The sequence below is a fragment of the Pteropus vampyrus genome, unplaced genomic scaffold (genome assembly GCF_000151845.1).
Source record: "Pteropus vampyrus isolate Shadow unplaced genomic scaffold, Pvam_2.0 Scaffold112, whole genome shotgun sequence".
In the NCBI taxonomy this organism is placed as follows: Eukaryota; Metazoa; Chordata; class Mammalia; order Chiroptera; family Pteropodidae; genus Pteropus; species Pteropus vampyrus.
In genome coordinates this window covers 204,996-230,962 of record NW_011888893.1, presented here as the reverse complement: position 1 = coordinate 230,962, position 25,967 = coordinate 204,996, and the positions used below count along the sequence as shown (strand labels likewise).

Genomic DNA, 25,967 nt, shown 5'->3' with positions numbered 1-25,967 from the left:
GCTGATTTGCAGGTGTTCCTCATATTATTTTAAAGATGAATTCCCTGCTAGTTTTGAACATTACAAAATATTGTCTTCTCATTACATCATCCGTCTGTTGTCTTTGTTCATGATGCCCTTCGTTGACTGGAGCGATCCCTTCAGGGGAAACTGGAGAGGAATAGGGAGTAGGAATCAAATGTTTCTTCCACTGTGTTTAGTTAGAGATGCCCACTGAACCTTCACGGAAGAATCTTGAGTAGGCAGTTGGATTTGTGAGTCTGGAATAAACATGAGATTTTGTTAGTCTTAATATTTTAAATTATTTTTGTTGTGCCTTAGAGATTTTTTTTTTTGATTACTTTTAAAACTTGGAACTTTGTTATTTAAAGTTATGGAGAAAATTCTTATTTAAGAAATTGGGGTCGAAGGAAGTTTGAATTGCATCATAGTGGTATATTTTTTTGCTACATATAAAATTTTGATCATAATTTCACTTTTTCTAATCCAAAATATTTACTCCCTGTAGAAAATCGGTTCTCCAAAGAAATGTGCACTTGTTCCCTAATTCATCCTCTGCCCCTCTGACTTTGCTGGTTGATGTCGGGGCTCTCTGGATATGAACTATAGAATGTTTACTATTCACTGTATAAATGATAGTATTGCTCCATTTCACATTTAGATTCTAAAATAACTCAAGGTGACTCTCATCTTTAAATCAAATATGAAAATAGATGGTTTTGATGCACATTTATAATATGTTCATGAGATTCCATTATCAGGCATTAAAGACTACATTTCAGAACAATGTATATTGGGAAGAAAATATTCGTAGGTATGCAGATATGCATCTTTTCTAACATGGAAACAATTTTTACTTCAGGACCATTATTTTTAAAAGCAAAACTTAATTATCAAGTGCTTTTTAAAGTAGAAACAATTATCTTTTATATAATTCTTGTCAAATTTGTGACGTCAGAAGTTTATCTGGCTATTTCTGGGCAAGTAACAGGAAAAATGTTCGAGTCAAATAATAATAAAAATGTACTTTTACTTTTCTCTTTCTTTGAGCCTCACAAAACTCGATCTAGATTACTCTGTCTGATTTTTACAAGATTTATTTATTATTTTCATTAAGAGATTTTTCATTCATATACAGTTGTATGCACATCTGTCATTTCTCTCTATAAACCATATTCATTCCTACATATACATGTATTTTAAGTAAAACAAATTTTTGGTTGTTTTAAAAAATACTAAAATTCTAATTAGATATACAATCATTAAGACAGATCCATGGTTTTATATCTTAAAATGTATTCATCGTTTGATTTTTATTATTTAGAAAGTATGTTATCCTAGCTCTTTAAGTTTTTAGAGGTGACATTTTTTCTAACAGAGACTGCGACCATCTTTGAGAAGCCAAAACAAAGAAAATCCTCCTTTTGGGTAGAGAAGGGGGAAAAGCCTCATATTGTTGTGCTGAGCTCTCATAAAAATGACTAGTGGTACTTGCAAGCATCATTCATCAGGCTTACGTTTTATAAGAAAAAAAAATCCCATTACCCACTCCGTATTTAAGTCTTCAGTGCTTAGAAGGCTTGTCACAACCAGGACTCAAGGTCCGAAACAGTAAATCTTGGCACATCTCCATTTTAGCAGCTCCTCCTGGCACAGCCGGGCTCAGAGCACCCTTCACGCTGGAGTGTCACATTCCGTTCGGCCCTAATTCTTTCACATTTTCACCCATCATCACTAATTTTGTAGTGTTGTTAGTTTTTACATCTTCCCTTATTTTAAAACCAGATTAATCTAAAAGTTTCCCTATTGGTAAGAAACACCAGAAAAAAACATGGGGCACGCTGCCCTCGCCTTAATTTAATCACGGGGCAGCCGACGAGCATGTCCTTGTGTTCCGTGCGCCTGGAGAACTGGATTTCCGTGAGGTCGGAAAACAGCACATTCACCTTAATCTCGTGTTCTTTCTGCACCGTCCTGTGCTTTCTCCCTCCAGCACACCACGCTGACTTCTCACACAGCAGAAATATTCCGATTTTCCACATTCACTCTATTTGAGTCTGTAAGTTCATGTTAGGAAAGAAAGGACTGGGAATTGTTTTATTATTTATTCATTGGTATCTGAGAAGTGGCAGGTTAAAATGTGCTACTTACGTTTAAAAGCGTATATATCACATATATTATTCTTTCACTTGCAAACATATGTTATTTATGTTAACGATATTTAGATACTAACTTTCCTCGTTTGAGGAAGTTATATCTATCTTTACTTTTAGAGTGCATTTTTTTCATAAGTTACTTAAAGAATTGAATGAGGTCATTTATTAATACTCAAGTCTAATAAGGCGTCATCCTTCAGCTCTCAGAAGAGGGACATAAATATAAATAATTTTAATGGGAAAAAAAACTACCTAGTGTTTAAAACTCTTCTTTTATGCTTTCTAATGTCAAATTGACTGTTAAGGGAGCGTTTCTACAGAATGAACTCTAATTTTTCTTTATTGGATACACTCGCAGGCTGGCCCCTATTGCTCTAACGCACAGTGTTTCTAAAAATTGAACAATTAATTTTTAAGTGAGTAATATTTTTTAAAAAATCATTGAGAATTTATCATTACCACAAAATTACTTTTTCCCAGTAACTTCTTATACCAGCTGTAGAGTCCAACTCAGAGTCAGAAGAATCGTGGGATTTACAGAGGGGTTAGTATGTAAAATAAAGCAGTAAAATAATGACACTTGTAAGACAAATAATGTTTGGTCATTGGGTTTTTTCTTTCATGTAATGGGCTTTATACCACTTACTCGGTCTGTATTCACAGCAGCCTTGAGATATTGGGAAAGTGACGTAACAGTGCTATGTAGACTGACCTTAGAATGGGGGTCGACATGGAGCAGGGGGTTGAGATGGAGACAGGAGGAAGTTATGTCAGTGTATTCCCTGGAAACGTGCTGCATGGTGATTGCACCCTGTCTTCTGCCTCTTGTTTTCTCCACTGGGTTATCTGACAGAATTAGAGAATCGTTAAGGTGAACAGCACGGCCGCTGTCCCCATGCCAGGGCATCGTTCACACGTTAAACCCACCTCGGTCATTTTTTAATTTGCTGAGACAAAATAATGGGGATGAAATAGCTAAGATTTATTGAAAACCATGTGCCAAGCACTGTTCTAGGTGCTTAAAGTGTACTATTAATTTGACCATTGAAACAACTCTGTGATGTTAGGTATCTCCTCAAATTTGGGAATAAGGGAATTGAGACAGAGAGAGATTCATTTAATTGTCCAGAGTCACACAGCCAATACGTGGCGGAACAGCAGCTGGTTCCAGGCAGTCAGCCCCAGAGTCTGTGCTGATGAGCAGTGTTGCTGATTCTCTGAGCCCCTTCGTTGCCCAGACAGTGATAAACAAGCCAAAATACAGTGACTAAGGTGGAATGAATGCCAGTGCTCATTTATGAAACGGTCATCTGAATGGCCCTTAAGAGGGTCATAGTAGTTTTTATAAAATAAACAACTAAATGGAAAAGCAACATTTAATTGTTTTCATAGGTAGGTGAAGAGATAACTCATTGATCGAAAACCATATCTGCAGGCTTTCAGCTGTTTTTCTCATGGGACGGTTTTCAGACCCAGGTACATCGGTGCATCCAGCCAGTGTGACCGCTGGATGTTAAATGCCAAATAGTTAAAAACTAATGTTACTGATCATTAGAATAAAAGCTTTCCATGGCCTACTCCTTAACATTCCCCTGCAACAAAGAATTACTGACATCGTGCAGGAAAAAGTTCAGAATATTTGATCCTGCCTTTTTTTTTTATTGCTTATGTCTTTAATGTTATGTTTTTTTCTAAGTCGCTAGTTACATACACATATATGTAGCCATCTATTTCGCTTGCCGTTGTCTCGTATGATGGCGTGCCAAAATAACACGCACTTGCACATTTTAACTGTGAAACACAGAAGTCATGGCAGGATTAATTGTGATAAGCTGTCACTAAGTCTGTGATAGTATTTAATTTGGATTTGGGGAATGAAAGAAGAGAGGATATGAAAATGCCAGTGACATTCAAGAGCAGGACCTTAGTTTTTTATAATCCTAAAGGCTGTTTTCTTACCGACGACTTCAGAAATTAAGCCCTAAAAACGCCCTCGGTGCGCTGGCTTTTCTGAGTGCCAGCACTCAGCGGTGGAAACGCGGTGCTTTTCTCGTCCACGTCTAGAGGAGGACGTGCTGTCAGTTATTTAGAATCTGATTTATGCCTGAAGAGAGTGGCTGCCACTCTGTGATTTCAGGGAAGCCGGGTATCAAGGAGCAATTTTCAAAGAATTGAAAGCTGGCGCGGTGCTATGAATAAACCCTGAGAAGCTTCGACCGTCCCTGTCAAATGATAAGGCCATAAATATGTTGGTAATTCTGCGTTGTTTGTGAGCACCTGTTCTTTTCTGTCATCATGGAGTTTCTAGGATACCATAAATTAGTCCCGGCAAAACTAAAACAAAATTTATTATATAAAAAATTAGAAGAGTAGAAAATATGGGGTAGAGAACACAGGACGTAGCTCCTGAGGTGGGTCGGGTATTAGAGGGTCCAATTTTGGTCATTTTATAGCATCCAAACCAAATTTAAAATAACTGGTCACATTTAATCATCTATTTAAATGCTCTTAAATAAATGACTTTGGGCTAGGAAGCGAGGTGGTTAATGTGCAGTATTCTAATGCTTTTTTCCCCAGTGTGCAGCATTATGAAATACGGCTCATTCATGCTTTGATGCAGTCTTTTTAAATGAGTACTTGTAGCATTGTCAGGCATAAAGTGTTCTGCTTTAATGATATGTTACCTATCTTAATTTTATTAAGATGGAATTTGATGACTGTTGAGGAACTTTTTTCCTCTAACTTTGCCCTTACCTTTCTCAAGCTGATAGCTTAGGAAAGATGAAGGGAAATCAGTCCAGATCACGCGCAGAGAAGGCCGCAAATAGAAAGGGCAAAGGGAAGCTGATAGTTTTCCCTTAGAGACAGAGAACAATAAAGCTAGTCGTATTTACTTTTTTAAGGACCTATACACTCTTTTGAGCAAAAGTTAAAGTGTGTGTGTATGTGTGTGTGTGCGTGCGTGTGTGTATGTGTACCTGTTCTGTTTTATAGACATGTAAGAAGCAGACAGGACACGAGAAGCGAGGAGGAAAAGCAACTGGAGGGAGGCAGACAAGGCAGTGCAGACTGCGACATCTAGAACAGGCAGCAGGAGGGCAGAGCGTGTGTCACCCGTTGCTGTGTAACCAGTTGCCACAAAACTCGATGGCTGAGAACAACAAGAAACGTTTGTTATCTCAGAATTTCTCCATAGGTCTAGAATTTGGCTTTTCTGGGTGCTTCAAGCATGGGGTCTCGTGAAGTTCCATTGTGCCAGGCATCAGTTGTGTAATTCCAGGGTGGCTCTCGCGTGCATACCTGGGAAGCTAAAGCTGGCTGTTTGGGGTGGGGGCAGCTTGGTTCTTCTTAATTTGGGCCTCCACGGGCTGTCTGGATGTCCCCATGACATGCCATGGCAGCTGACTTCCCCAGAGCAAGTGGCCTGTAAGAGCGAGCAAGCAGAGGGCAGCTGGAACATTTCCATGATGTAGCCTAAGGTCACACACCGCCTGCTACACACAGGTCAGCCCTGCTCAGCATGGGATGACTAAACAAGGACGCACATGCCAGGAGGCAAGGTTCACTGGCTGCCGTTTGGGAGGCTGAATACCACGGAGGACTGTGACGAGAGTGGCAGACACACACGGACACACGCACCCGTATGAGCAGGAGAGGGTGACACTCGGTAGTTCTGCTGTGAGGTGAGTGTGAGCGCCCCCGTCCCACCATGCATGGATTTGTGACCAACATGAACACCGCTGCGACACCAGCCGTTGCTTCAAACCCAGTGCATCACGTGCGGTGCGCTTAGCGGTGTCTTCGTGACGCTAACCTCACAGCACAGGCCGTGAAGCTCTGCCGCGCTCAGGCACGCCCTTTCTCTCAGAAACCTTACCATAATTTTACCACAAGATATCGAACACTACTCCCTGAAAAAAATCAGCGCTTTTGCCTTGCCGATGTTAAAGACGCTGACCTTCCATGTAAGAGATATCAAAATAAGACTCCTGTAACAATTAAGGTCGTGATCGCTATAACCTGAGAGGCGTATTTATTCCAACATTTGCCAACACATAATATATAGTGTATTATGGGGCACTTTTCATGTCGCTTTCAGAGGACATAATTATCCTAACACTCTTGACACGAAAAATGAGAGGCAAGTGAATTGACTGTCTAAAATTAAAAGTAATGTATTATTTCATTGCCCATTTTAATCCCTTTGTATGATAAAATAATAGTGAATGTTTATGGAGCCATTTACTCTGTGGCAGGTACTATTCCAAGTGCCTCACGTATAAAGTCATTTAATCCTTACAACAACCCTTTTATTCTGGTTTTATTGATGAGGAAAATGAAACTCAGACATGGTGGAAAAGAGATTCAGACCTGTGAATCTTTCTTTCGCACCTACGCTCTAACCACTGCACCGTGCGTGGAGCAGACTCCCGCAGGCTGCTCAGAACGGGTTCCTTAACAATAACAGCATCTCCTGTATACGCAGTCCGCGGGCAGAAGCGAAGTTCCCGCCAGACTCCTTAGGGCTAGAAGAGAGAAGTGGAAAGCTTTCAAACAGCTAGGAGTGTTTCTCTTCAGGGGCGGGGGTCCGGGTGGGGGTAGCTAGGTCTGACGCACTTTTTGAAAGGATCGCCTTGGCTGCTGAGTTGAGGAGAAACACTCGTGGGACAAGGTGGGGTCTTGACGTGGCGACTTGGGTAGCGAGGTAGTGAAGGAAATCGAGAGACGTGTGGCGGGAATCTGGATGTATTTAGAGTGTGGAGTAAGGAGGATTTCCTTATCGGCATGGAATAACAAAAACATTTTGCAGTTAAAGGATGGAGTAAATGTCAGCTCAGATCAGAAGCTGGAACAGGGAGTTTTTGAGGTAAAAGATCAGGACAGGTCAAATAGGCAGTTGGATATTCAAGATCAGACTTAGGGGGAGAAGTCTAGGCTGGAGATATAAATTTGGGATTCTCCAAGATCTCTATGATTGAGATCGTGAGAGGCATAAATGTAGGTGGATGACAGAGGAGGATCTAGCTGAGACCAAGGGACTCAGCCCTTAGGCAGTCCAACCTTGCAGAGTTTCGAGAGAAGAGGAGGAGACAGCAAAAGAAATTGTGGATGAAGGGGAAAACCAGGAGAGTATGATATTCTGGAAGCAAAGGAAAGATAGTGTATCAAGGAGCAGAGAGGGATAACCTGCAAATTCTGCTGCTAGGTCAAGTCGGATGAGGACTAGGAATTGACCGTTGGGTATGTCAGTTTGGAGGACACTGGTGATCCTGATGAAAGCCAGTTTGGAAAAGAGGTTGGGGAATGGTTAACTGGAATGAATGTAAGAGAACTGGAGGAGAGGAACTGGACATAATGAATTTAGACAGATCTTTCTAGAAGTTTTAATGTAAAGAGGAACAAAAAAATGGGATGGCAAGGTGGTGACTGGCGTAAGAATTGAAGGTCGACAGCAGTTATATGGAGACAGCTAAGCTTAGTGGCCCCGTTGTGATCAATGTTTCTTGTATTCCTGCCTTGTATCCAACATTTACAAAGAACTTTCAGAGATAAAAATGAATGAGATATGGTTTACTTCCCTGAGGTATTTATCTTCCAGTAAGGGAGTTAGACTGAAAACCATGTGCTGTGGAGCCCACGGGTGCGTGGTGAGCACAGGCTGCAGACTTTGGGGAAGGGTGGGGGCAGGGGCATGGTGTCCAAGCTGAGTCTTGGGTCTTAACCCCTCTGAATGTTAACCCGACTGCTTCTAATTAATATTTTATAGGATTGGGGCGGGGGTGGGGGGAGGAGCGGCGGGAATTGTCCTATTTGTTCCTGACTAAAAGTAGCCAAATCTTTTTAAAAATACGTCTGTATGTTAATTTTCTTAATCTTAGCTCAGTTGTTGGTGTTGCATTAACCATTATTTTTGAACTTCTGGAAAACCCAATAAGTGTGCTTTTAAAACACAAATGAGTGTCCACACATTTTTGTCAGCACCATCTCAATATTCAGTCTCTAGCAAAGAACAATAAATGAATGGGGAGACATAAATAGGGTGGCAGATGTTGAAGATGGGTGGATGAGGTCAAGGCCGGTAGTTATTCATTCATACTGCTCAAGTTTTTGATTAGGATAAACACTGGACAAGGTCATGCTAAAGCTTAACTTAGAGGTTGAATATAGGGAACAGAAGGCAAAGATGGGAGGAAGAGCAAAGGAATGAAATGATTCTGACTGGCTTTGACGTTAGATGCCTAGGAAAACGTTACCATGCAGTAAAAATAAGTGGACTTTCCAATCATTACACACTTGGGTTTAGATCTCACGTCTATCATGTTACTAGCTAGGTGATGTTGGGCCAATTAATGACTGTATGGAGTCTAATCCCTGTCTTAGCAGTAACTGTCACTCACGGTTGCTATGAGATGTTTGGCACCCAGAAGAGTATTAGAATATAGCAGATATTCAAAAATTGTTACCTCGTTTCTCACTCTCTTTCTTTAACTGGAACTTTCTCATTATTTCCTCCAGTTTTTATAAAGTTTGATAGGCATGCTGGGGTTTTAAATAAATAAATAAATGCAAAGGTGTTTTTTTCCTCCTTCCCCACCCCCTACTTCAGCAGCACTAACAATATCCCCTGAGCATCATGAACTTGAGTCAAAACAAAACAAAACAAAACAAAACGAGACACCCAACTCAGTTAAACAGGACGAACATCGGCCATGCTCCATCTCAGCAGGAAGAAACAGCTTCCTGCGGTTTATTTAGATAGGATAATGAATAGGATCATTCCAGTGGCTCTCTACTCTGAACTACCTCGCCCTTACCCTCTGCTTCGCTCCCAGTCTTAATGACTCGCAGCGTCCGGGATAACAGAAAAGAGAAGGGCGCAGGGGACCGGTGAGCCTGATGAAAGGGAGGGGTCGGGAAGAGGAGGGTGTCTGTGTTGGGATGATCGTGTGAATCGGATTGTCTGTCATCGGAGATTCGTCATACACAGCTCGTTTACAGAAGGCGAGTCGGTGCAGGTAACACAAGGAGGAAAGTTCAAATCTACATTGCGGCGCTGGAATTCTCATTCATTTACCGATTATGAGAAAATCTAAGAAACATTCCAGTGGATTTAGAATTTGAACTGAATTTTATTGAAATCGTTTGCTTACATTGAAAAAAAATTAAAAAAGAACCTCGCGTTACCTTCGTACCAGGCTCGGGTTATATTGAGAATTCCAAAAAATAACTTTAAGAATTGTACTGTGTATATGATGACCGGATATGAGATCTCAGGAGGAGTTCTTACAACTTTTCCAGAACGGATGAACAAAGTTAAAAGGTGCGCTCCTGTAAAGAAGGACTATTTCAGAACAGGGGACCATTTTAAGAAACATTTACAGAAAACTAGAGCTTCTGCACAGCAAATGGAGATATGATTCTTCTCTTTAAGATATTTAAAAATCTTATAGGTTAACAAAAATATTTAAATAATTTTTTTTTCTTTTTCTCCCTTCCTGTTAATATTTCACATTAGACTTGTGACGAATAATCACGTTCATTTTTCTTTAAAAATTACTGGGACAAAGTGACTAGGCTTTTATAAAATAAAAAGCAGAAAAGAGTGAAAAGAACTTGTGCTGAAGTTAAACTTGGGACATGATAAAGGGAGAGAGATAAGTAAATCAGCATTTATAATACGAATCTTTAAAGCCCAGTTCTTGGCACCTTATGCATGTTATCTCATGTAGTCCTGAAAATAACCCACTGAGGTAGCACTAGCCCATTTTACATACAAATGTAAAATGTGTACTCTGTGTACACACTGAAGTGTATTTTGAATACTACTGACAGGGCATTCATAATTACTGGTTTTGTGTGGTTTTGTCCTAGTGTCCAATTCAGCAGGCATTACAGAAAGAATTCTAAGTGTCTGTCCCTTTTAGTTCAACTGGACCCTCCCTCATCTACTCAGATTTTGTTATTTTTCTAAGCATATTGGCACCTTTTTATCAATACTTTTTCCTTTTGCTTTAAGCCATTCATTAATCAGCCAGATATTTACTAGACACTTAATATGTTCCTTCTACTATGCCATAAATCCAACAGAAATAAGAGTCTTTGCCTTGAAATCAATATTTTTTAAAGAATACAACATGAACCCATTTGAGAGATGCAATACAGTAATAAAATGCCACGTTTTGTAGTATAAATACATCATGATTGTAGTATAAATACTTAATGATTGTAGTCATTAGAAGTATGCGATTTGTGTTAACTGGAATGCATAGGGGAGTTTTTATAAAAAATTCTGTAGAGCCTTCCCTTTGCTTTGAATTTTCTCCAGGTCGAGGATGGAGAAAATAGCAAAGAAATAGGCAGAAGGACGTGGGCATCCTGATCATGCTGTATGTTAAGTAAACATTTATCTGAAGGTCTTTGAAAACTCTGTGATCAGTCTTTAAATGTATCATTCAGTATAACCTGTCCTGCTTCCACTGTTAGACATTCTTTCTTCTGGGATAAGTATTGTCTTTAGAAGTCATCGTTTAAACTGTCTGTATTTTTTGGAGGAGTCAAGAGTAGATTTCTGACAATTTAACATGAGAGCACTCACCAGATTATTTTCTCTGACTGGAGTGAAAAGGGAGTCATAAAGATAGGGTAGGATATGTCGTAAAAACAAGGCAATAGGCAGTAGGAAAGAAAGGATAATCACTGATTTTACCCATTTTATTTTGAAATAGGTAAGCGTTAGGGGGTTAATGAGGAAATTAGCCTATCATTATAGTATTTTACTATCTCTAACAATAGTAGGTATTTCATAAATATTTTTGACTTTTGAATAAACTAGTTTAAGTAACATTCGGAGGTTTTCTTTTGGATAGCCATCCAGTATTGTTGTTAACCTTTTAATCAGAGAATACAACTACCTCATGTCAAAACACATATGATTTCAGCCTGAGATTATTAAATCATTTCTAAAACGTAAGTCAGATGGAGGTTATTAATTTCAAAATATATCATTGAAATATTCTGGCTATGAAAAAATTAACTCAAAATATCAGTTTTAGATGCTGTGTGCAAAATTACTATTCCAAGGCAGTGTTTTTTAGGTGGATGTCACGAGATGCAGATTCCATGGGTAATTACGAGGTGTTATTTGAGAGGTAGGCGAAGGATCAAGTGTGGGAAACACTTGCAAAGGTAAACAGATTTTTTTTTTTTTTTTTTACTGCAATGCTACCTAGAACATCTAATGCTGACGTGCATTAGGACTTCCAAGAGGAGAAACTAAGAAGCAGTTTTTCCAACAATCTTATCTGACCTGCGAGTAGTATTCTGTGGAATGTACTTTGGAAAATATGCTTCTAACATGACTTCAAACTCTAAAAGCTACCCATAGATGAGGTATTAATGCATTTTCAAAAGGAAATATTCTAAAATCAATATGTGAGTATATTTACATGTAACATTAACTTAATATAGGTTTTTGAATTAAAGCCAATACACTTATATTTTGAATTCTATATTTGTGGAGCAGAAAAGAAAAAAATCTACAAGTCTTTTAGTTCTGAGATTTTACAGCTGTAAATTTGCTGGGGGGCCACGTCTGTTGTGACCACTTTCAGTCACATGAGTAGTCACAGTATGAAAATATGCTGGCACAAACATCTGTCTTTATGTGGGGGAGGTGACCTCTTCTCCTGGCAAATACAGTATAGATCCTTCCATTTATTTCTTGCACTTTTCTTTCCTGCAGGCTATTTAATTTCCCATGGTGTTTGTTGATAAAACTTTAAGTACCTGGACAAACTAACAAAAGACGAGCTACCAGAGGTTAGCCTTGTGTTTGATCAGTGTAGAGCAGTATTCTCTCATCCTGGGTCTAACTGTGTGCCAGAAATGTTAGCTGCAATTAGCCACAGGGTGTAAGTTTAGCATTAATAGCAATTTGATGAATGGTTATCCATTTTATAAATGGGCATTGCCACCTGCTTCTGGAATCTTTTATACTAAGTAGAAAGTGCATTTATGTTCTTCCTGTGTTCAATTGCTTTGTGAGTGATCTTGTTAAATTGCCATGTATTTGGGGAATGTGCATCAAAATATCTTAGCATAAAACTTGGACAATTATTGGATGGAAGGTTGTAGAGATGTAAACAGGATTCAGATATGCCTCAGGGTGTGGTATTTTTTGCAAAAGCAAAATCTAGGGTGGATTTTATCTTTTCTCTCAGCCATGCCCTAGTCATTTGCAAAGAGGAGGTATAATGCAAAGCGACAGTGATTTTTTATTGCTGTTTGTGTATTGCTCTAGCTTTGCATTGGCATCTAGGGAAAGTGACTCCGTGGTGCCGCCTGTTCCTAACACACTCACAGCTATGATTTCTAGCAGAGGTGCCCAGCAACATTTTTGCTTCTTTTCACTAAATCACAATTTTATACCTTATCGAGGTAGTTAATATGTTTAAAATAACCATGATTGGAAAAGCATACTGTCGGTGATTGATTTTTGTTCCGTCTTTGCTTTTGGCTTCCAAGAGTTATCTTAGCTCAGAACAGGGGACAGAATAGGAACCTATGAAATGATTCATGAGAGTAGAGGGAAGTCAATGATTAGTTCAGGTGGCTCTAGTCTCTGGTAATGGCATAAATCTTGAGAGAAGTTCTTTAATGTCAGCCTATATGACTGCCTGTGTCAAATCACATATAGGCTAGCGTATATTATGAATCAAGAACTCTGAGGAATTAACAAAAATTCCTTTTCTTCATTTTTGAAAGATGTCACAGACTTGAGGATATAGGAGAAAAGCATAATATTGCTCCCCTTTAGCCATATGAAGCTAAATTTGCATTTTTAAAAAACAAAGACCATTGGCCAAACATCTTTTTGGAACAAAAGAAAAAATATTAATTGATCGTGGACTAAGACTTATCTGTAACTTCTCAAATCCACAAACTAGTTTATCCTCAGATTAAAAATGTCAAGGTCTGAAACAGTAGCCTTAAATGACACTTTAGACTAGGTGGATTTAATTATATTTTTAGAGTACTTCACCCCAAAGCAGCAGAATATATGTTATTTTCAGGTGCACATGGAACATTTTTTGGGATAGACCAGACCACATGTTAGGCTACCAAAGTGTCTCAATAAATTTAAGATTGGAATCATGTCAAGCATCTTCTCTAAACACAATTGTGTGAAACTAGAAATCATTTACAATACAAAATCCTGAAAAAACACACAAACGCATGGAGGCCAAATAATATGATACTAAACAATGAGATCAAAGAAGAAATCAAAAGGTATCTTCAGACACGTTAAGAAGAAAAGAGAGAGGACCAAAATAAATAAAATCAGAAATGAAATAGAAGTGACAGCTGATACCACAGAAACACAACATTTTATAAGAAAATACGACAAACAATTATATGCTGACAAATTGGACAATCTGGAAGAAATGGAACATTCCTAGACACATGCAGTGTTCCAAGACTGAATCAAGAAAAAACAAAAAGAAAACCCGAACAGACCAATTACCACTAATGAAATCGAATCAGTAATCAAAAAAATCCCAACAAACAAAAGTCCCAGCCAGATGGTTTCACAGGTGAATTTTACCAAACATTCAAATGAGAATTAACGCCTGTCCTTCTCAAACTACTCCAAAAACTTCAAGAGGAGGAAAGGCTCTCAAGCTCATTTTATAAGGCCAGCATTACCCTGATTCCAAAATCAAAGACATTACGACAACAGCAACAAAATTAAAGGCCAGTATCCCTGATGAACATAGTGCAATACTCCTCAACAAAATATTAGCAAACCAAATTCAGCAATGCGTTAAAAAGATCATATATCATGATCAGGTGCTAAGATCATATTCTCAAGATGCAAAGTTGGTACAACATCTGCAAATCAAATACCATGATATACCACATAAACAAATGAAGGGTAAAAATTATATGATCATATCAGTAGATGCAGAAAATGCATTCGACAAAATTTAGCATCCATTTATGGTAAAAATTCTCAGCAAACTGGGAATAGAGGGAACATATCTCAAGATAATAAAGGCCATACATGACAAACCCACAGCTAACATTGTATTCAACAGGGAGAAGCTAAAAGTATTTTCCTTAAGATCAGGAACGAGAGAAGGATGTCCATTTTTACCATTTTTATTTAACAATATTGGAAGTCCTAGCCACAGCAGTCAGAAGAAAAAAATGAATTCAAATTGTAAAGGAAGAAGTAAAGCTGCCATTATTTGCAGATGACATGATATTACATATAGAAAACCCTAAAGATTCCACCAAGAAACTATTATAACTGATAAATAAATTCAGCACAGTAGCAGGAGACAAAATTAATATTTAGAAATTGGTTGCATATTCATACACCAATAATGAAGTGTCAAAAAGAAAAATTAAGAAAGCAATCTCATTTACAATTGTATCAAAAAAAAATAAAATACCAAAAAGGTAAAAGACCTGTACTTGGACAATTATAAGACATTGAAGAAGGAAATTTAAGAAGATACAAATGGAAGCATATACCATGGCCATGGATAGGAATAATTAACATCGTTAAATTGTCCATACTACCCAAAGCAGTCTATAGACTTAATGTAATCTCTGTCAAAATATCAATGACATTTTTCACAGAACTAGAACAGATATTTCTAAAATTATATGGAACAACAGTAGACCCAGAATAACCATGACAATCTTGAGAAGGAAGAATAAAGTTGGAGGTATCACACTGCCTGATACCAAAGTATATTACAAGGCTATAGTTACCAAAACGGGATGGTACTGGCATAAAAATAGCCACATAAACCACGGTAACAGAATAGAGAGCCCAGAAATAAACCCAGGCCTATATGGTTAATTAATCTATGATAAAAGAGGCAAGAATATACAATGGGTTAAAGACAGTCTCTTCAATAAATAGTGTTGAGGAAACTGGACAGATACAGTAAAAAAAAAAAAAAGAAAACAAAACAAAACAGCAGTACCTTCTTACAGCATACAAGAATAAAATCAAAATGGACCAAAGACCCAAAACCATAAAACTCTAAGAAGAAAACATAGACTTTAATTTTAGAGCAGGTTAGGCTTACATAAAATTGAGCTGATCTTATAGCCTTCATCATTCTTTACTGCAGTTGGAGCCCCACACATACTAATGTGTTGATCTGACCATGACCAAACCATTCAGGAGGCCACAAGGAGAGGGTGGAAAGTCTTCGATTAAAAGATCGGAATTAACTGTAACACACTGAAAATAAAACAGCCCAAGGACAGGAAGATAAAATGATCCCTCCGTGATGAGGAACGAAGAAGTCCCTAACACAAGGTCTCCTTGTCAGAGACACCGTTACCCAGACAGGTAGAGCCATCTGGGCCCGGTGTGCATTCCTGCGCTTCTTCATCCGGCGTCCTCTACTGCCTGGCGTCCCGGAGGCTACGGGTCACTTGTAACCCTGCCGATATACTGTGTTTTCTGAGGGGGACCTGGGACCTTAATAGGCTGGGGTCTGTGACATGAAAAGCCCCATTTCTTGTTCCTTCGGTGCTGAAGCCAGAGCAATTCTAAGCAAGTCAGAATTCCCACGGCACCCTTTCTTATCAACTCCCTTCATTATGGAGTGGAGAATAATTTATATTTATCATCTGAGTCTTCAGATAGAATTATTTCTATAATGAAAAGTAGTAAGGAGAAACAGAACTCAAATTCAGATGGCAAGCTATTCAGTGTAAATCAGGGAAAAATTTTATGCCCAGCAATTAAGGAAGCTTAAACAAACAAAAACACCCTGTTTTTTAAAAGAGAGAGAGAGAGAAAAAAAAAAGCAAAGTTTGTAATGGCTACTGAGAAGCGGCCGTGTGCTCCTCTGTGCGTGGTATGTCCCATCTGGCTCACACAGGTCTCAGACCTGCCATCACATTGTAGTCAGTCTCATTTAATGGATGAGAAACTGCAGGGTCGTTGAGAGACTTTTTTTTAATTAACAGACCTTATTTTCAGAGCAGTTTTAGACTGAGCAGATTAGACTGGGTTCCCACATACCCCCTCTTCTCTCCATGACCTCTGTTATCTAGCATTAGTGTGGTACGTTTGTTACAAGTGATGAACCAGTATTGATACGTTATTAACAGAAGTCCATAATTGACATTAGAGTTCACTGTGTTATACACTCTTATGGGTTTTAACAAATGCACAGTCATGTGTTCACCATTCCAATGTCACGCACACTCGTTTCACTGCCCTGTGCACCACCCTCTCCTCCCCATCAGTGAATGTCCCGATATCACCTTGTGGCCTCGCACACGTCGCCCCTGGCCTGCAGAGCTCTTCGTCCTCCCTTCAGAGTTGACTCCTGTTCATCCTTCAGTTCCCACACAAGCGTCACTCCTGAGGGTACCCCTCACTTGCCTTCTGCCCACCCCGCCCTACTCCTGATCACGTCCCTGATCTGTAATCTCTCCTACTTCTCTGAGCTTTGCCCTCCATGCACTTATCACAGCTTCCACGTGTGTAGTGGTGTAAATAACTTGTCTCTGACACGAGCGTGGAGGTACGTGAATAACATGGCTGGACGAAGAGAAGTATCTCAAGTCTCCTTCCTCGGCCCCACTGCTGCTGCTTAGGCATAGTATCCATATTACCGGTTACTCTGGCCACGAGCAGTTTTTAAATCCCCCTTTTAAAATTCTACAACCTAAGCACGGTTTCTTGACTTGCATACATATGAAATGATGACAAAATTAGGGCCACTACACTTTCTTCCACTCTCTTTCTCACCTGGGCCTTCTGACGAATAAAGCATAATTTTTAATTTTTATACTTTAATATGTAGAAAGTTTCTGTAACTAGATAATGACTTCTATGCTTTCACTCTAAATTGATACTAAATAAAATCATCAAAGATTATTTTTTTAGAGATTATTTTTTATTTCATTCTTCAGTTTCTTCTATACTGTATTCCAGTTATTCCTCTTTCTTTAATGGCTATTTAGAATTATTGGAATATTTCATCTATTTTGTTCTTCAGAAGAGTCTAAGAATTTCTAAGTCTTATATTGCTTTGTATCTAGGAAACATGTTTACTGTTTTATAAGTTCTCAATATTGAGTCAGTTACACTCATTGGTTCATGGCACAGATCATCACTCTGATCCCAAGCAAAAATCTGCATCAATTAATCGATCAATTGATTCTCTTTCATCCCTATCCCACATTCCCATCCTCTTTACCCTTCTTATAGGCAAACACGTTAGTGTGTACAAACATATTTTTAAAATTTTGTTTTTAGAGGAAGTATCTTACTGTGTTTGAATTTAATTTACATAGGTAAGTTGTGAGTTATATAACTTACACTGATTCTGTTCCCTACTATGCGTTATGTTTTCACAATGCATTGTGTTTCCAGTCCACGCATGTTTCTCCGGGTGCATCTAATCCCTTGCTTGATATCTACATGGCTTATCTATCTGTTCTCCCGATGGTGATTGCCAAATCCAGAATGTATTTTATATTTCCTTTGAAATTTTTCTTTGCACTTGAATATATTTAAGCCCTTTTAATTGAGTTTATGCCTTCTGACTGAATGTCCAAAGAGAATTTTAAAACCTACCATATGAATATATGTGTATGAATTATACAGATAGTAAAGATCTGAATGAATTTGTATTAAATTCCAAGGACTAATATGTAATCTAGCAGTGGTCCCCAACCTTTGTGGCACCAGGGACCGGTGCTCCTATGAGAATCTAATGCCTGATGATCTGAGGTGGAGCTGAGGCGGTGATGCTAGCGCTGGGTAGTGGATGCAGATGCAGATGAAGCTTCTCTTGCTTGCCCGCCTCTCACCTCCTGTGTACGGCTCGGGGGTTGGGGACCCCTCATCTAGAGAACTGTTTTTCTAATAAAAGCAATCCTTTGACTAAAGATAGTCAACTCGTACGTCGAGGCCTTCTATACAACAGAATAAGGCAGCTAAGTCTCCTTAGAAGCTTATAACACAGTACAAAAGGCATAGTTGGACCAAAAGCAAAATGATTGTAAAAGGAGACTTAGCTGCCTTAGTCTGGTAGTATGTCTATATTGAATATACTTTAAACTTTATTAAAATACAGAATATTCTTTGGAACTTATTCCCTCTGAGATATATGAATTATGAAAAGTACTTTTTCATTTCGTTACTAATTGCATGCATGCTGTGGCATTTTCCCATAAGGACTTGCGGTATCTTTCTATAAAGACCGTCTACCCTAAGGATGATGAATAGAACAGAAACGGAAAATCATTACTCTGTTTCCAAGCATTCTATTTTAAAAGCAAACATTATGGCCTCAATTGAGCATTACATTTAACTTAATTTCCTCATAAAAGGAAAAATTGAAAACATGGTAATTTATATAAGTTTTCATAATCAAAATGGAAGAAACATACCAGCTCCTCAGGGCTGATCCTGTTTCCTAGTAGAAGTACTTCTCACTAGAGCAGCTATGGATATGGGAAGCAGGTTAAATAACTACTATTAGGGTTGACATTGAATGCTGAAATTTAGAATCCCAATTCTCAAAACAGAGATTTTACTTGGGAACCAGTAGTTTTAATTACACTTGAACAACTGTTTAAGACCCTAGAATTCTGCATCATATAGCGCTACATCTTCTGCATGTGGAGTCAGTCTCACCTCTGGAATTGACAGGTAGGGACATGTAGGAACCCTGATTCTGCCCCTTGTTATCTGTGTGGTCCTGGACACATTTAATCTCTGCAAGCTTCAAGTTTCTCATACGTAAAAGTAATAACAAAAGCAACCATGTAAAATTGTTGCTGAGATTAAGTCGGGTGAAAGGTCCTGGGATTATTCAGCATATACTACATGAATTTGCTATCAGGATTAAGTTGATAAACCGTGTGTGGTTCCTAGGATGGTGCCTGGTGTATCTGACCAGGTCTTCAATGCCTATTAACATCCCTTCCTTTCTCTTCTGGGTCTTAACAATCATTCCTTCTCCACTTCAGGGGAAGCACAGATTGCACGTGGACACGGGAATGGAGGGTGATTGGTGTGGCCTTATTCCTGTCGGACAGCCTTGCAATCGGGTGACGACAACTGGCCTCAAGTGGAACCTCAGTAAGTAAAACCCTTGCACAAAGGGAGTTTTTCTTTCTGTTCTAAATTTACCTTTGGCATGTACCGAGGAATGAAAATGCTGGGTCATAAGGTAGGTCTGTGTTTCACCTTTCAATGGCTGCCAGGTTGTTTTCCAAAGCAGCTCTGCCATGTTAGGCTTCCACCAGCAGTGTATGAGAGTTCTAGTTTCTCCACAGCCTCACCAACACTTGTTATTATCTACTCTTTACACATCCTAGTGGTTATGAAGCATTATCTCATTATGGTTTTTATTTGCTTTTTCCTGATAACTAATGATGTCAAACGTCTTTTCATATGCTTGTGGGCCATTTGTATATTTTCTTTGAAGTAATGTCTATTCAGATCATTTGTCCATATTTTAGTGGTGTTATTTCTCTTTCTCAGTTGAGTTGTAAAATTCCCATATATATTCCAGATACAAGTTCATTATCAGATATACGACTTGCAAATATTTTGTCTTTAGCTTATCTCATTTTCTGAAATTTCATTAACTAAATTAATTTAATTTTGATGAAGTCCAGTTTTTTTCCTTTATGGATCATACTTTTGGTGTCCTATCTAAGAATTCTTTGTTCTGCCTTCCTCATGATTTTGTGTACTTGAAACCTAGTTTACTTTAACAGAGAGGTAACTGGTCTACCTAATGGAGTAGGCTCTTCTCATAGGCAGACCTCTGAGATTTTATCATTAGCTGCTCTTATTAAATTTTAAAATGTTTTTCAGTACCTATTAATTGTATTAGGGCCTAGTTATACTAAAATCGTCTGGTTTGAAAACGACAAAAAATGAGGGGATCTGTTTCATGAACTACAAATACTGCTTCCAAAATAAATCATCAGGCATTGTGAATCAACTTTAGTCTCTTTCAGAATAACAGTAATTTAATCAAAGAGCTTCGCTTGACTATCAAAGGGATTATCTCTTGACTGACCAATATCTCTAAGGTTGTAAAAAGTCATTCTTTTCTAACACTCAGAACGTTCGGATTCCTATAAGGAAATAAATATTTCAAGAAATAAATAATTTGAAGATACAAACATATGTTAAAAGAACTTTCTATGTGGCACTGCTAAAACAATTAGAAAAAAACTGGAGATATTTTAAGGCAGATGTCTGGAGAATTCACCAGAATTTGAAAGTGTGGTAAGAACAGATCTTTCTCAGTGCACATATTTCTGTGCACTGGGAAAGAAATATGTGACAAGTTCTGAGACTGGTTAGCTGGACCTGACACCAGCTCCCAGTAGAATCTTGTTTTTGAAAACAGCCTAAAACAGTTGTACTCTTTGGAGTTCCCATTCTTTCCAAGGACGCAGTCCAGTCCATGCAGTGGTGAACTTCCTCCTGGAGCTGATAGTGACCTCGCCATTCAGGGCAGGCACCAAGACAGGAGCCCTGAGCAAAGCGGAGAGGAGGGCTGGCAATACGGCAGGACCCTCCGCTTCCTTTATCTCCCAGTAACGGGAAAGAGTCACAGGGTTGGGCACGATTCTTTGGGGCTCTCTAGAACCTCCTCTCGTCCCCCATTTCCCACAGTGATGCGTACACCCTAATTCTGTACAATACAGTTTTCTCTGGGAACTGGGCCTTTGGCCTGAATCAGGTAGGGCTTTTCACCTTCCTGCCTGTGACAAGTCTTTGATCTTGCTGTAATGCTGAACCCTGTTAATTATTTACGGAATTACAGATTGCTTTGACTTTTGAAATAATTCCTTTCTCTACAACTTTGTGAAAATAAGTAAACAGCAACTTCATGGAATATTCAGAGCAACAGAGTTGAGATATAGCGTTTCATTAATTATCTGTGGTAAAAGTGCTGATCATTGGGGTCTTCTGATTGGCGATATGACCTCATTAAAAAGTAATGACAGTAACGGAAATGACACCGCGTTGACTTGAAGAGAGGGCCCCTGCGTACTTAGCATCATTGTCTGTGAAAGCACAGCCCTGAGGTCAGTGTCATTCCGTCAGTCACACCTACAGGGTGACTGGATGGGGCTGGGCCTGGAGGCAGAGAACATAGATGCAGTAACGTAGCTGGCGGCCGCTACTTTTTTGAGTCAAGGAGAGTAAGCCCTTGTAAGAAGGCAAATCAGAGTCTCCCCCAGGTGGTCATGAGGCTCGATCTCTCCCGGTCTACACCTGCTCTGAAATATGGCGCCATAAGTTCTAACAGTAATCTGATATACTAGTTTAAATTCGTAATACTTCCCATCACAGTCTCTTTTTAAAGTGTGAAAGATGCCTACGTGCCCATTGCTCAGAATCTTTATTAGTATCGGTGAAGCTACCTAGATTACAGTATTTTATTTCGTAACAGTTTGCTGTGAACACTCATTGCCATGTCTGGTACAAGAGTTTTCTAGGCTGTATTCTCTTGAGAGTAAAATAGCTGTGTCCTAGGTAAGTGCATCCTCACTGCTGCTAGGTTTGCCATTTGCTCGACAGTGGCTATTCCAGGGTGTCCTCGCCCCAGAGTACACAGGAGTTCCCGTGCTCCGTGTCCTCACCTTGTCCTTGGTGTGGTCAGATTTCATCATTTTGCCACTTCGATCAGCATCGGTAGTATCATTGTGGACTCCGCTGGTGAGGGAAAGCCTCCTTTTGCAGTTATTCGTCATGCGCTTTCCTCGTCCCTGGGTTACTACTTCCATTTGCCCATTAGCCATTGGGCTAATTTGTTTTATTCCTTATGAATCCTCAGTTCTTCAGACCCTAATGACCATCTCCCTGGCTGTACTTCGCCTTTTCCATTTGTTTATGGCATTTTCGTAGGCACAGATTATGGTAAGTTAAAGGTAGTCAAATTTATGAATCTTTTTCTTTAAGGTTTATAGCTTTTGCGTCTTAAGTCCTCTTTCTATTCCCCATGGTCATAAAGATGTTCTCATATTTTAGTTTTATATTTTATTTTAGGTCTTTTATTTCACTGGAAATTGATTTTGTGTGTGCTATGAGTTAGAGATCCATTTCTTTTCCTCACTGATAATCAGTTGCCCTAGCATCATTTATCATACTTTCTCCAGCGGTTTTCAGTGCGCCATAAGTGTTCACCTTCGTGGGTGTGTTTCTAGATTCTCTGTTCTGTTCCCGTGACCTCCGTTCGTCTTCTGGTACTGATATCACATCGCCTTAATTACCGTAGCTTTATAATGAACATTGAAATGTGGTCGGTTGTGTCCTTCAACTTGGTTCTTCAAAATTTCCATGGCTATTTTTGACTTTTTGCTCTTCATAAGTTTTAGCATCAGCCTGACAAACTTCTCTCACACATACACTTCCATTGTAATTTTAATTGAAATTATGTTTAATTTATAGGTTGTTTGGGGAGAACAGAATAATTGGGGAAGAAAATTTCTATATGGAATTGAGTCTTCCTATCAATAAAACATAGTTCATCTCTCTGTTTACTTAGAATTTTTTAATTGCTTTCAGTAAGTTTAAAATTTTCACCATAAAGATGCTGTATGTCTTACATGAGCTTTAGTTCAAGATGCCTTGTACTCTGTGTTGCTGTTGTAAGTTGTACCTTTTTAAAAGGTTCATTGGTGGGATGTAGACACACAGTCAGTTTTAGTATGTTGTATTGATACATTGCTGACCACTTACTTCTAAAAATGTGACTATAGATTCACTTGTGTTTTCTATAGACAGTCATATTTTTGTTAGTAATCAAGTTTTCTTTGGTTTTCAGTCTATAACAAATAGCACTGTGTTCAGTTATAACTCACTGAAATAGTTTTTAAGGCCTATTTTTTGCTAAATACAAATAGTTTCTAATATATAAAAGTAATTACAGTGCCACAATATGTATACATTTATAGTTTAAATAGTGACTTATTCTTTTAGTAAAGGTATGTATGTTTCATTTAAGGATGAAATATATTCACTTCATGGATAAATACAAGTCACTCGTAAGCATAGTTAAGTTATGATTTAAATAAAACTTTAAAATTTTTATGAAACCAGAATTAAGACTATGACATTTACTGCCATTGTGGTCAGCCCGTAAGTGTTTACGTACACTTTTATTTTTCATTCTAAGAGGATTTTCAGAACCTCTTGGCAGTTTGCTATTCTTCACATGAAAACTGCAGTTTCTACTAACCTTAGCTTCTGTCGTAACGTATTTGTACTCCTACTGTATAGAATATATGCTACCTCTGTTTAAATTCTAAATGTTCTTTTATTTGTAGAGTTGAAATCAAAGTAAAGCGTACTACGCACATATCAAAAACAAAGCCTGTGTAACAAAGTGCAGAGGTGGGCGTGTTCACAGGGCGAGGTTTGTGTCATTTCCTCAGTCTTTGCCTCAGAATCGTAGGATCCCCTTCAGCCACCAAGTTCCCAGTTCATCATCACGAGGGAGCAACATGGAGCAGTGCACAGGGCAGAAACACAGGGCACCAGTGATTCCCAACATCGTTAGAAATCCTTTCTGCATCTGATCTTTTCCCTCAGTGGCTAGAACTTACTACATAGCTCTCCTAGCTGCAGAGGATGCTGGGATGTGCAATTTCTGTCTAAGGACATAGTCACCCCCAATAAAAATGAGAGTCTGTCCATGAGGGAGGAGAGAATGAGTAAGAATCTGCTCTCTGTCTCTAAAAAATATCTTTGCTTTGTCTACCATCTTAATGAACATTTTAACTACAAATATGATAAAAATTTATTTTAACTTTCTTTCAGCCATACTCTTACGGGTTTTTGTTGTTTTTGTTAATCCAGTCAATCAGACTAATTTTTGTTTACAATCTGTCTTCAACGCTCTTCTTTATTAGGTTTTCCTTTGATATTCTACAGTTTTACTACAGTATATTTAAGTGTAACCTTTTTTATTCTAGTTGGTTTTCCTTAGCTCTGATAATTGGTGTAATTCATCGATTCTGAAAATTTTTCAGATATTTTCATTTTTCAGATAAGGATATGGTAGTTCAAAGCTCTAGTTAGTGATTTGCCCAAATCCACATCATTGGGGATTGATGCACTTGAAATTTGAATTCAAGTCTTCAATGCTATTTTTCTTCGTTTTCGATTAATAAAGACTTTCTATATAAAATAAGCCCATGTTAAAAAGAATCACTAAAATGGATTCAGGATAAAGAGAAGAAAACAAGAGAAGAGAAACCAAAGGAGATAGATAAGAAAGAGGAAATAATGGTAGGAAATAGAAAGTAATTAGAAAGAAAAATAAAAATTCCGAGGGACAGAACTTTTAACTTCTCTACACTTTTGCCTAAGAAAAATATTAGATGGAGTTGCCTTCCATTTGTCTAGGCCTCTTATTTAGCACACTGAAATTGAGCTTGAAATTATATATTCATTGTTCCTCCTTTTGTGTTTTTTTTCAAAGAAGTATAATAATAAACGACAGAATGAAGTAGTTTCACAGCATTGACTGAAAGAATTTCAAATCTCCTAACCCAAGTGAGTTTTGAAAGAAAAAAATTATGAGAAAAGAGTTTGAAAAGATTTTTCATCTCAATGGAAAATACTGTATACTGAGTGTCTACAGACAACCAGTTTCTGCAGGAGTTCCATAGCAGGATTTTTATGTGCCAACTGACAAGGGAACAGTTCTTGTATCTATAAAACTACGCTTGCTAATAATGCAGTTTAACTCTTAATTCTCACTCCATCATGACTCACGAAGTGATTCTAATCAGTTGTCATGGTTCAGCAAGAGCCATATCCTCTTAGGTTACAATCCTAGGTTATAATCATGAGTTAGTGCCGCTAATGCGTGAGATGTTTTTAGATGCCTTTGTTATTATTTTAATTATCGCTTTTTTTTGTCCAGTGCTTAAAACAAAGCACTCTGAAACTATGGCATGTTTCCTGTCTGATTTCAGGACAATGTCTTTTATATCTTAATTTGTTGATGATCGTGACCCACTTTGAACTGAATAAAGTATATGGTTAAATTTTTACATTAAACGTGCTTTCGAGATCAAAGGTGATAGATAATAAGGATGACTTTTTTGGGAGCCTCAGTCTTCCCCAAAGAACATGTAGCTAAAATTTTCCAGCCCCAAACCATTTTCTCTAGTTTACAAATTGGTGAAATGACTGTATTTTAGCACATCTAAGATGTTGTTATTTCTAAGATTATGCACACTAAGAAAAAATACTGCTAATTAAAACTGCAGAGATGTGGGGAAAATGTACACGTTAGAACTGATAAAATATGGTAGATCGAATAGCACAGAAACGTAATTTTCACGTGTCTTTCTCTGACTCTCACTCTAGTTTCCCTCTTTTAAGGAATTTGTGACTATACTGGGGCCACCTAGAAAACCCAGGACAATCCCATTCCAAGATTTGAGGCTGTATTTATATGAGAAATTGGCATTTTCTATAACTGTCATATAGCAGGCAGCAATCTGATGTTTATGATGAGAAAACAAAAGTTGGAAAAATTGACTCTTAAATTGCTTTTTACCATATATTATTAGAATCTCAGGGTTCTAAAGGTCCTTAAAATTCAATCAAGTATTATTTTTCTGGGGAGAAAGTACAAAGAAGACCAAGATTATTTTTCGGATCATGTTATTCTGAAGGGTTTTCAAATATTTTGTTTATAAGCAAACATTACATTTTCAGACACTTAAGACTAATGACATAGAGCCTACTACAAACTTATATTAAGTATATAT

General features: G+C 38.2%; 1 protein-coding gene across 1 annotated transcript in view; it reads left to right on the top strand.

The window, feature by feature from the left end:
- TPK1 (thiamin pyrophosphokinase 1) overlaps positions 1 to 25,967 on the top strand; it is a 233,342-nt gene that overhangs the window by 139,942 nt on the left and 67,433 nt on the right. The window contains exon 7 of the mRNA XM_011365531.2: positions 19,179 to 19,290. Within this exon, the coding sequence (XP_011363833.2) occupies positions 19,179 to 19,290 (112 nt within the window). The remainder of the gene's footprint in view (positions 1 to 19,178; positions 19,291 to 25,967) is intronic.